The sequence below is a fragment of the Haemorhous mexicanus genome, chromosome 5 (assembly GCF_027477595.1).
Source record: "Haemorhous mexicanus isolate bHaeMex1 chromosome 5, bHaeMex1.pri, whole genome shotgun sequence".
Lineage (NCBI taxonomy): Eukaryota > Metazoa > Chordata > Aves > Passeriformes > Fringillidae > Haemorhous > Haemorhous mexicanus.
Genome location: NC_082345.1, coordinates 18,390,929 through 18,404,131, shown reverse-complemented (window position 1 = coordinate 18,404,131; position 13,203 = coordinate 18,390,929). Strand labels below are relative to the sequence as shown.

General features: G+C 41.1%; 1 protein-coding gene across 1 annotated transcript in view; it reads right to left on the bottom strand.

Moving 5' to 3' along the window:
- Positions 1–2,916: 2,916 nt before the first annotated feature.
- Positions 2,917–13,203, bottom strand: part of NTF3 (neurotrophin 3) — a 52,487-nt gene continuing 42,200 nt past the window's right edge. Inside the window, exon 3 of the mRNA XM_059846172.1 lies at positions 2,917–6,708. Within this exon, the coding sequence (XP_059702155.1) occupies positions 5,914–6,708 (795 nt within the window). The 3' untranslated portion in view covers positions 2,917–5,913. The remainder of the gene's footprint in view (positions 6,709–13,203) is intronic.

The window sequence follows — 13,203 nt, the reverse complement described above, 5'->3', positions numbered from 1 at the left end:
TTATAATAACTTGAAAAAAACTGTCATTCGATATTTTAAAACATATTTAATCTCTGAGCCTGAGAAACCGATTCTGTTATTTTCACACGTTTGTTTTCACTCTCTGCTGTGCAAGTGTGGGACTTGCAACTCTTACATTGCTCAGCAGCTTTAGAGCCATGTTTCTGCTTCATTATCCACAAAGATTGCACACCACAAACCTCTACAAGCAGTAAATTGAGGTGATTATTTTACAAAATGTGGTGAGTAAAACAAACTAAGCTTTGTATTAAATTCCTCTCTGAGACACTGAGAATATAAATAAGAATCAACAGAGGTTATTTGCAGTGCTGGACGCAGTATTTCTGCATACTTCCATTTACAGGGTTCTTTTCTTTTGTAAATTGCTGCTAAATATATGTGTACTGCTCATACCAGACAGTTCAGAACTTATTTTAAAAACTTAAATCCCTGGAACAGGACAAAGTAATGAGAAATTTTTATGAACTCATGTTAACATTGTTTGTGTGGTGGATAATGCTTCCTACATGGGCTCCCCCTCAGGCATTCAATGTGGATTTAGTACTTTCTGAGACAAATTTGGCCCTCACTTAATGGCTTCATAGTCCTGAGTGCTGAAAACAGGGGCTGCGCAGGGTAACTGAGGGCAAGGCTTCGTCATTTGTGCTCAGCAAGCGTGGTTAACTCCTCAACACAGAGGGATTAACTCCAATTAATAGAGGTTCATTTTGCTTTTGAATTACTGCTACAGATGATCTAATGGTATTTATTTAACCCTTATCATAGCAGGAAAGAGCCTTTCATTTGATGTTCGAGTTGAACAGCTGAATTCTCCCTCGCTTTCCGAAATCTTTGCAAAATGTTTGCCACCAAACAGGTCCGACTCCCTGCATGTTTCAGCACTTCCTTTGCTTTCCTCACACCCTCCACCCTCCATGGGAATATTTTTATTTAGAGAAAAGGACCATGTTACCTGCCTCCTTAGCAGTCTCCCCTGGATGACTTGGCTGGTCTGTCACTGGCTCTGTCTGCTCCCTGTGACACAGGTGAAGAGTGACAATGTACTGTGTTTTGGAGAGGGCCAATGCTGCAACCATGGCAGCCTTTTACAGAAGGTATTCCCAGATTCACACAAGGCATGTTTATGTGAACTGAGAAATTGTCCTCCTGCCAAAGATCATCCCTGGAAGTGCTCAAGGACAGGTTGAATGTGGCTCTGAGAAACCTGGTCTAGTGGAAGGTGTTCCTGCCCATGGCAGAGGTGTTGGAATGAGATAATCTTTCGGGTCACTCCCAAAACCAAGCATTATAGGATATTCTGGGCATCTGAACCCTTGGAAATACAGAAAGCAAACCTTGATCACCAGCCCTAGATTGTGCCACTCAAGACTGAAATCAGAGCAGGGGATGTGTGAAGGTGGATGAAAAGATGGCACAGGGCTGCCTCACTCTCTCTTTGTTGTCATGAACACAGCCACTTCTCAATCAGCCCGGTCATGATCTCATCTATTGTGTGGATAAGAGCTCCAAAAAAGAACCCTGTGATCAAAATGTCCAGAAACATGAGGTCATGACATCAAAAGGCCAGTTCCATGATGAAAGTATGGCTTTCAGGTGCCGCTGGCTTCAAAGCTCAGTTCTAAAACAAAGGAGAAATCTATGTTTGGGAACATTCATGCAAAGCATTACAACTCATTGTTCATCAGAGGTGCCATAGCAGCTAGAGATTACCAAAACAAACAAACAAACAAACAAACAAACAAACAAACAAACAAACAAAAACTCAAAGGGACAGGAAAAAAAAGGAAAGGAAAGAAAATGATCCAACTCATGAATGTAAAAAAATACTTTTTTTTTTCTTTCTTTTTTTTTTTTCCCCCCCCAGAGATTAGCCAAACCATTAAAATAGGGATGTCATTGCTGAACTCTGCAGTCACCTGCCCAGAACTGCAGGGACCCACAGTGGTAGCGAGTGGCCAACTTTCCCGGGAAGTTTTTTGTTATCCTTATATTGCTTGGTTTTTTTACACCACATCTGTGCTTGCTTTGTCATTCTGCCATCTGCTGTAACAAAATACAGACAAAGCATTTCAGAGAACAACCTCTCCACACTTTAAAATGCTCCAAGCTGGAGCACAGCCTTTTACTTCTCACAAGCTGTAGTGCTTTTTATCTGATTCTACTCCTCTTCCTCCTCTTACTCGTCCTGCCCCATATCCATGATGAACTACGCGTGCTTAGCAAGCGCGGAGAGCACAGAATCCCATTCCTTTTGCCACAATGTTTCTATTAAATGAAACAAATGTTCTTGTGCTTGACTTCGATGCGCAAACGCATTTGCCAAGAGGTCAGAGATAGCAGGTCACTATCATGAAATTTTTAATTTCGAAACTCCTGATCAGGCTTGTTTCCTGTTTGGTATTGTCTGCAGATACACAATGCAAAAGCCTCGGGTTGCTAAAGAATCGAAATAACAGAGTATGAGCAGAGTGGTTTTGAGCACACACTCTGTAAAGTCCAGTCAAAGTTTCTTCCTGGTGCAGCCACACAAATCTCTTGGTAGCAGTAAACTCTCTGCACAGACTTCATTCCTGAACACATGTTCAAAGGTGATAAAATAAGTGCAGATGGTTTTCCAAAACCTCAGTGGAGCATTTTTTGCTGTTACTAAATGGACTGGAAAAAAAAAACTAGGGTGAAAAAGCAGAGAAAATACATTTTGACACAGACAGGCAATTTCAGAATAGCCTTTGGTCATTTGGGAGAAAATCTAAATAAAATGTACGTTTATAATGATCTATTGGCAAAACAATGTTGACAGAGCATCTGAGCTGCCTAATGGAAGTGATTTTTAGAATACTTAAACTGGCATTGAGAGCTGATTTTGTTTAATTACAGAACACAAACAAAAAAAAGTTGGCTAAGAATTTCGAATTCATTGTTCCATGACCAAAGTCGACAATAAAACCATCCCTGGCTACAATGAAAAGAGAATTAGACCTTAACAAATTTATTACAGGCTTTGTTTACAAACTCGTTACAAAATTATACATCATCTTATGCGTACAGAGGATTTATAGGAACGTGTTACTGATGTGTGGGATTGCTTTGCTCTCTGGTCAAGATCTGCAGGTTTTCTTCACTTGGGGCCTGATCTAGATTCCACCAGAGAAGGTGAGATTTTTTTTTTTTCCCCCCATTGACCTTAGTGGAAGCTGGATCAGATCCAGAGGGTAACACTTCCGCTCATTGTTTTCCTGGGGTGGGAAAGGGGCAGTCGGTCTAATAACCAGACACACCACAATCCATTCTCATCTCATGTGTTTGAGATGACAGGCATATTTACTCTGAGATATTTTTGCTGGCTGCTTGTAAAATACTTGTTAAAGTCAAGAGTCAAAGACCAGTTCCTGTTACTGGATTTACAGTGTAAAATGACAAATAGCTTTCTTTGAACCCTTAAGGAATGAACCTCCCTTGATTTTCAGTGAGCAGAAATAAAGGCATTAGAATCAACTCTAATGTTGTCTACATTATTATAAAGCTATGTTTTCTTCCCTGTCTACAACAGATTTTCTCTGGATTTACAGTAACAAAATCTGGAGAAATGGATTTATGTAAACAAAATTGACATCCACACTGCAGGAACAAGGTAGTTTCTGATTAATGGGATTCAACCAAGCTAAATTGATCCCTTCTTACCTCCTCTTCTCACATGGAGATAGACCTATGTGGCACAGTGAAACAGAGATCTCTAAAGTTAGTCATCCATAACTATAAAAGCTCTCAATTGCTCCCAACATCTGCAAACGATCTTTATTTGGGAAGTCAGGGTGTAAAATCAAGCTTTTAATTAAAAAAAAAATTCAGCGTGGCAGAACTCTGAAAAATATGCTTATTTCCCCAAGCCAAAATGGTTAGTTAAACTTTCCTGCTGGGAAAAGTAGTAAAAGCTCTGTGGGGTTGGGTTTTTTGCTTTATTTAAAATTTTTGCCAAGAAATGAGAAATATTCTAATCAGATCTATCAGATACCAAGTTCCTTGCTATATTACATCCTCTCATTTTAATGACTGCCTTGCTATTGAACCTCTGAAGTTGTTATTGCTTGAAGCAAAGTTAGGATTTAGTGCTGAAAGTGATGATATTTCCTGTTAGGTAACTACCCTGGCCTCATGCTGAAAATTGAGATGGTTCTCAAAAGCTTTGCTTCTGGCCTCCCCATGTGCTCAAACTGGGCTTTCCAAGACAGGACTGTTCAGTGCTTGACTTCAAGGCAACCTGTCCAGCTCCCTGGTGGTTTTATGGTGTGCAGCGTGCTCTGTAATGGATTAGGGGAGACCCCACAGTTTGCTGCCTTTCATGGCCTGTTGCATGTTTGAAGCTGGTTTTCCAGGAGTGAAAGCTGCACGAGCAAAGCATCCTGCTCTGATCTCGTTTCCATTTGTGACGCTGAACATGGTACGGCAGCAAAGGCTATAGCTGTAAAACCCTCAGAAAATAAATGAGGGCAAAACTTTCTGAATAGCTGGTATTTCCCAGCCCTGGCTGTGGGTTGGATCTATCTGGACACAGATAACATGCAGCTCAATCTGAATTCTGTTCCTAGCCATGAACACTCATTTGCTTCCTAGGAGTGGGATCCCAACCAGGGCATTGCACAGCTAATGTGTAAAGGGACATCTCTTCAAGTAGTATTATTATTACTGTCCCTAGTGGAGCTACATGACAATCCACAGAAGAGTCTGAGGAAAATACATGCTAGCACATTTGTCTCTCCTAAGCAACAACTCATATGTTAAATTGGGGAACTTCAGTATAACTACAGACTTTATGGATTTTAGCCACCATCCATTTCACATTCCTGTGAAAGGTATCAGGTTTCTCGAGTTCAACACATTTTTCCCCCTGTGAAAGATGGAGAACAGATTGCTGAGGAGAAGGAAACCCTCGTACCGGTGTGTGGCTTTGATATCCATGCCAGGATATCGTATCTTTTTTTACTACAATGTGCAAGGACTCTTTTAAGGTTAAGACACCACCAGCTTTGTTTCTAATTTAAAAATTCAGACAGAGAGGTATGATCCAACAATGCAAGCAGAAGATAATTGATTCATGTGAGGAGGAAGAGGCTGATCACAACAAACCATCTTTTATGTAATATATTAATGATCCATTTAGATCAGTTCTTGACTTCAGCCAGTTTTGGCTACAAATATTTCAGATTTTTTTCCATATTTTTTCAATAACGCACTGACAGCATTAGATATAGTTACAAAACAAATGTGCTTCCTAAACACGAATGGATATTTCTGGATTACTAGCAGCCTCTCTGAATTGCTAACAGAGGGAAAATGGTCATTTCACTGGCAAAACTGGTGTAGTACACAGAAACTTTATTTTAGGGCCACCTGATGCCTGAAAATTTGACATCATCTGCAGGCTACAACATGTATTTTGGTCCTTTGGTCCTTTTTTTTTTTTTTTTTTTTTTTTTGGTGGTGAGGAGTCAACACTGCAGACCCAATTAAATATGAATGTATAGAGCAGGGAATATAAATATGTACACAACTCTTGGGATTGATCTGATTCTTTACAAGTTTACTAAATGACAGTCACTGGTTTGACAATACTGAATGAAAAATACTGATTTTACAGATTTTACAGGAAGGTAAATGTATGCTGCCGACAAGCAGTGTCACAAACATAGTCTAAAAAACCCCAGAGTTGGCCACAGTAGAGGCACACACCCTTTGCTCTTGTTTATTGAGAGAGAAAGCTTAGATACTGTAGATTTGCTGAAGTTTAATAAATAAGGTCAACTTATAATATATATAAAACAATATAAACATTTATATGCTACATGCGTATCATATAATTTAAAGTAATAATTTATATAGCAAAGAGATGCAGATCTATGTTCTTCCTATTTTCCTGGACAAGGCACACACGCAGGAGGTATCTATCCGTATCCACCTCCAGCCCACCAGTTTGTTGTTTTCTGAAGTCAGTGCTCTGACATAAGTTTGGGATGTCTTGCATTGGGAGTTCCAGTGCTTGTCATCAATGCCACGGCAGCCGTTTTTTACAGGCTTGGCCTCTTTACACCTCGTTTCATAAAAGTATTGCTTAACTGGAGAGTTGCCTGTTTTAATTTCTCCCAGAACAGTCACCTGGTGTCCCCTGATGTCGATGGCAGAGGATTTGTCCGTGACCCACAAGCTTTCACTGTCACAAACAGAGTATTCACCCCGGTGGCCCCTGTGCTCCGCGTACCTCTTCCGCCGGGAGGTTCTGTTCACCACCACAGAATTCCCGATGTAATCCTCCATGAGGTACAGTGGCGGTGGCTCCAGCGGCGTGTTGTCACTCAGAAGGACTCGGGGAGAGTTATAGCGTCTCTGCTGCCTCAAGAGATCTGTATCCACTGAGATAACTGGCTGGAAGTCTGATTTCACATTTTCCTCTCTGTCTATGTCTTGCTGAGTGTCTGTTTTCTGTACCGTGTTTTGATAGTTTTCCTTAATGTCTACCATCTGCTTAGAAAGCTTGTTTTTTAAAATGTCTGCCTGAATGAGTTTAATAATAAGAGAATTTATTGAATCTTCTGGCAAACTCCTTTGATCCATGTTGGAAGATTGGATGCCACGAAGGTAAGTGAGAAATATCACATAAAACAAGATGGACATCACCTTGTTCACCTGTAAGATCTGCAAAGAAACAGAGAGACAATGTTAAAACAGTCCCAGAGGGAGGTTTGCTAAAGGCTGTGAACATGAAAATTGGGATTTTTTTAGTAACATCTATGTCTTTAAAGAGACATATGTAGAGGTATGGAAACAGGCTGCACATTTCTTTGAAGATGCTATTTGTTATACTTTATAATGAGTGCAAACTCTATTCTGATTTTTTTTTTCAATATTTCATCTATATTTTAGGCTTTGCTTTTCCCCTTTCCATGCATAGTGGCATATATATCAGTTCAGCCCTTTCTCTGCAGAGGTAGGTAGTTCTTGGGATAGCATGGCCTGGGCTTGTCAGCAGAGAGAGGCCAAGTTACTTCCACAGAGTTTATTCCACAGAGAAATTTAGTTTTTCAAACTTGCTGGATCATGCACAGTAGAAAACTGTCTCGCTGTGTAAAGTGAAAAAGTTCTGATTTTGCTAATTGTTTTAAGGTTTTGTGTGCTGAGATCTCTCATATCCATCTAATTCATATTTATCAAGTGGCTTCTGTTTAATGTTACCACAAGAAGGAAATAAATCCTGTGTTTCAATAGTGCTTTCGTTCTCTTTCTCTCTCTAGTAAGGGAAAGGATTCCTGTAGGAAAATGATGCAGTCAAATCAGAAAGTGGTTATTAGGCCTCTATAATACAAGTGGGGAATTCAGGAGGACCCACTGACCCAACTCCCTATTTGTGGGGGTGGTTTTCAAGACTGGGGATCTTCTTTTTGGTGGTTTTTAAAGAAGTTGCTTCATTATATTTATATAAGGTGAAATAAAACTGACATCAATTAGAAATATTCAAGGACAGATTGAGGACATCTCTCTCCCCACCATCTCCTAAAACTGAAAAAATCTTGTTCAAAGATTCAGTATTTTGAAAACCATTACTTAAAGTGTGCTGCTTCTTGGTACTTTGCCATGCACTGCTCTATATGGCTTCCTGTGATTGTTGTATTGTACTAAATAGTTTATTTAGTTGTTGTTGCACAGGGTGATAGGAAATTTTTACTGAGCATGTTACGTCAGGTGGATGGGTTTTTCCCAGTCCCTCATGACATGCTCTCCCCCTCACACACCCCCCCTGTTATACACACCTGGTCTGTCCTGTGGGTACCTCTCCCCTTGCCCCTCCCCAATGGCACCCCATTGGCCGCGGTCCTCTCTCCCCCGCCCCTATCCCCTAGGGTATAAAACCTCCTGTGTGAGAGTCCCATGCCCTCTTTTCTACCTAGGTGGCCCCATCACTGGAGTGTCTTGCCACCAAGCCAATAAACAAGGTACTTGTACCCACGTGGAGAAGAGCGCTTCTCATCTTTTACTTTCGTCTGTGCAGTTCCGGGTGGGCTAGGGTCTGAGCTAGCCTGGTTTGGACTCATATAAGGCCCAGGAAAACCAAGGAATACAGCATGTGGTCTCCTTCTATTTCTACCTTCTGTCCATATTCTAGAAGCTCATTTGTCACTTCTTTTTTAAGCCTTTCTGTCATCTTGTTTGTGTAGGTGAGAGCCAGGAGCAGCTGTCCAGGGAGGACTGATTTTTTTTTTTTTCTCCTTGTATATTTGGACACCTGTATATTTGGTATTTGCATTAATATTTAAATCAAATAAATTTTCAATGTAAAATCTTAAGTCATGGATGTGAACGATTCACTAAAAATCACACCTGTTTATAAACTGGCTGCACAAGGTAGTGGATTGAAGGAGAAAATACAAAACTCCTCTTAGAGCAGCCTCATAATCTGTGATAAGCCCTGACTGTAGTACTGCTTCAAATGACTCAGGAAAGCCTTGAATTTGATTTTCCTGCTTTGCAACACATCCACCATATGTTAGAGACCTCTCACACTCTGGATGAAGGCAGAGTCACAGACAGTGGGACAGATGGAGTTGGGAGGATCCCCAGGGCATCATCTAGGCCAATCTCACAGCTCACAGGAGTATCAGCCAGGGCAGCTTGCAGAGAGCTGTGCCTACTGAGGTTTGGAATATCTCCATGGTTGGAGACTTCACAACCTCTAGTCAAGCCATTCCAGTGTTTCACCACCCTTAAACTTAACAAAAAATACATTTCATGTATCAGCAGTGTTTCCTATATCTTAGTTTTTTCCCCATTGCCTCCTGTCCTTTCATCGACACACCTGAGTAGAGCCTGGCTCCATCTTTATTAATCCCTCCTGTGAGGGATTTCTGCACTTCAATAAAATCCCCCTGGGACTTCTCTTCTGTAGCATGAACTGCCCCAGCTCTGTCAGCCTTTCCTCTTGGTACAGTTGTCCTAATCCTTAATAATTTTCATGGATTTGCTCCTGTACTAAGGAGCCCAGAACTGGACACAGCACTCCAGATGTGCCCCACCAGTGCTGAGATAAGGGGAAGGATCCCCTCCCTCCTGAACAGAAAATTTTCCACTTAAAAAAAAAAAAATAAAAAAATCACCATTTCCTGCCTAAGAGGGTGAGCCATTTTCTGTTTCAGAAGGCAAAGGTAAAAAAGATGAAAAAATTTTTAACTGAAGAACCTTCTATCCACTCTAAACAAAACTCCTTTTTGCAAGATTGAGTCCCCACTTCACAGTTTGGAACACAGCAAAATCAGAGCTACCCTCTGTGGATGTGTGAGCTGTCCTTTTATGGACAAGAAATGTGTTTTCTCCATTCTCAGTTTGTCACAGTGTGAGTTCACCTAAATCTAGACTGTTGCCTGCAGCAATGTTTTGCTTTTGGGGGGGGGGGAAATCAAAGATGTTCAGTTACCATACAATTACTGTCATACCTGAATAATACTAACTTAATGTAGATGGATCTCATAGCCCAGACCTTTCTGTCTGTGCAACTGCTGTGCAATTTTGCCTTCCCTCAGCATAGGATTTTCTTTTAAAAACAGTAAAAATATTATTAAACAGATGTTATTGAGCAGATTTCTTGCAGCACACCCAAAATCCACACACAGGACAACACACAAGCCCACAGGATGGTGAGCAAAGCTCTGACTTGGCTCAGCCCAAAAGCCAGAAGCATTATTCATGCCAACATGCAGCTGCATGCAATCCCTGCTCTGCTCAGTCTCAAAACTAAGTGGCACTAGCAAAACACACAAGTTGGAGCAGGTGATGAGGTAGGAAAAGTAAGGCTGGAGTTCCGGCAGGCTCTCCTCAATGTCATGCTGCACACAGAAAGGAAGGGCTGGGGACCTGAGAGCTGGAGAAGCTAAAATGAGCTGTTTTTCTTCTCCGCGGAGGAACCCCATTAATGGGAAAAATGTTGAAAAGTGTTTTCCTCAACTTCATGTGAAACATCTTATGGATTTGGTGGGAAAGATGCTAACTTTGAAATTCAACCTGTAGTTTTATTTATGCTTTGCAGATTATTTGCTGCAAAAGTAAAAAGGTTTCAGAACAAATCTGTATATTTTTCTGGGTGAAAAACTTTGACAAAACCCCAAAGATTGGTGAGATTACAGTTTTCAGGGAGTTCCTCCAACTAGGAGGTTCATAAGTGCTGTTCAGAAGTTCCAGTCCATGACTAAAAATTGTCAGGCTGTACATGAAGTCCAGCACCTCAGAGTATGTCTAAAGTGCTATTTTAGATAGGAGAAATGAGTGTTATTGGAAAGCTGCAGCTGGTTTATGGCCTTGGCTGTAATATGGTTGTAAGACACATTAAAATTATATTTGTTTGCAGGTCTGGGGAGTATTGCATTTGATGAATGGCTCTTTGCCCAAAATGGAATGTTGTGCCTTTCTGAACCGCAGATAATTTGAGATTTATTTGGTGTGTGTTGTTAAATCTGTAAAAAGGAGAGGAAAATGTAAAACATTAAAATGTTTATCTTTTCATATTTTCAAAGCAAATAATTCTGGTGTTTCTGGCCATACCTCCAGAAGTTCCACAATGCAAATCACAAAGCAGAACAAATGCCTTCTCAGTGCAGACCAGTGAGTAAATTATCTATAGAGGGGACTTAGACTGGGGGCATGATTTCAGCATGTGTCCTGTCTGAGAGAATTTTGAATCAAATTCCAGGTTCCTGGGGACGTCAGCAGTAGCCACTTCAGCGCAAGCAGCTCTTTCTTTGGCCTTTTGGAGAATGGTAGAAAAATCTCTCAAGAATTAAATCCTTCATGTGACTTTTTCTGCTCTTTCATTGGGATTTTTTAATTTTGTTTTTCAATTCAGATTATTCATTTCAAGTGGAAAGATTTTGCCCAAGCAAAATTATTTTCCTTGGTTAGGTGATGCTAGTGAGATATTTTTGTCGTTCTTCATAGTTCTTGGAATTTTCCACATATAAATTCCTGACAAAAGTTCATTTTGGCTGTGTTTGTGGCCGGTTTGCACTAAACAAATTTGACTTGGAGACTGCTGACATTTGTGGCTCAGAGAGGAAAAGCAAAGAGCACAGAAAACAAAAGCTCATGCATTGCAAATCTGCTTGATCTCCCAGCTGTGGCTTTACTCTATTTTAGTGGTTTGTATTCCTGCCTATCACTGCAGTTTTAGCTGGTTATTAATTCTGTCTGAGCTAGGTGGCTCAAGGTCTACATTTACGAGAAGTAAATAAGCTTACCTCTTCCTTCCATTGATAATTTAAATCCCTAATAAACTCTGGTAAGCCTTTTGCTGATCTTTGCAGGCTCACCACTTTATGTAGTAGTGAAAAATTTTGTTTAGTTTTGTTTGGTGTTTTTAAAAATATGCGTATAACTTTATTCTGGTCAGTTTCTGAACATTCTGCACAGGGAAAGAGCGAGACATTATTTAAAATGTTCTGCAGAAAGCATGAAATCTTAGTACTGTGAGAGACTGCCCAAGTATTTACTTGTAAGTCATTGCTAAGAGGAACGGGAATAGAAGAAAAAGTGACTGGTGAGTTTTACATTCAGCATTGTAATACCCCACATGATTTATGTAAGCCAACTTGAAGTGTTTGGCACTTCCTAAAAAAATTTAGGAGCAGCTTCAGCTCTTCAGACCAAGCAACTAATGATCCTTTGTGGTGGCTGACAGCTTTTCCAAGCTTTTACCAAAGAGGAAAGTGTAATTATTGTCACTGTTTGCTGAACACTGCTTCCACAACCTCCCAAGTCATGGACTGCCCTGTTGATTCCCTCTTCCTAATAACTATGTTGGGAAGAAATGCAGCCCTCTTCCTCTGTACTTTGGGGAACATGGGGAAAGTACAGAAAGAAAAGAATTCTGAATGTTTTAGAAGGTGGGAATGTGATGTAACTGTGTCTAAAAATTTGTACTGTGTTCCAGAATAGTAATCAAATGTTTGTATGAGATGGATTTATGAAGGTAGGTTGCTGCAGAGTGCTGAATGTCCCTGCAGATGCCCTCCTGAATGCGTCTATGTCTCAGGACACGGAAATTTCAACACAGACAGATTGAAACTAAAGCTTTCACAAGAGCCAGGCCCTCTGAGAAGCTGAAGAATTCAGAGACAAAATCAAGTGATGGCAGCCCAAAGTGTTAACACTTCCATCCTGAGGGGCAACCAAACTGGAAGTTAGAGTGAGGGGATTGAAAATGAATCCATTCCTCTTGCACACTGGCAGGGGAGCGCAGCTACACATCTGAGGAGGAGTCCACCAAGGTTTCTTCATCTCTGCAGCAGCTCAGAGGTGTATTAATTAATTTACTCTAGGCCATTTATAAAAGAGAAGACACATCTGAACATTGAGCTCCAGTAACCTCTAGTGAAAGGTGTATACTTAATTTCTTACAGAAATGGAGTTCAGCCCACAGAGTCACTGACATTTCTTTTTCAAATGACTGGCGGAGCAAAGCACAGCAGGACAGCTGCTCACCCAAGTGTGTAAAACTCCTCTGCACTTGGAGCCAACTCACAACACTGTGGGGGGTGACCATGACCCTACTGGTCACTGGGGAAAGCTTTCCCAACCGGTGACATCTTCCTGAGGGCCAGTTCTGTATAATTGATAACACTTCTGCTGCAAGGAGCTGTCTGTAGTCTGCACTGTCAGATGAGCTGTGTAGAGTCACACAGGTGATTGCAATGGCAGGTGTGTGTCTACATTTGATCCTTCCACAGAAATACCTGTATTATTTTGGAAATCAAGAAGATGCTGCTGGACACATACCTGCCTGATTCCAAGAGAAAGGTCAGGAACAGTTCCTCTGTTCTTACCTCACTCTTTGGAACAACTGCTGCTTCTCACACCTTGTACACAGTTCATTCTTGTCAGGTTTTGGCTTGCACCTCCCTCCCCCGCCACCTACACCAGGGCATGTGAGAGCTCCCTGGAGGCATTTGGCAGTCCCCAGCATCCTCTCACAATCCCACTGGGGGACTGCACTATTAATAATGTCCTGTATGATATCACTCATCCCAGCTACATCCCCAGGTCTATAATCAGCTATTGGAGTAGGCAGCCTTTTCTCAGTCACAGCAAGGTCCTTTTCCATTCCAGTTCCATCCCTCACTGACACTTCTGTGACATATTTACATGCTTACA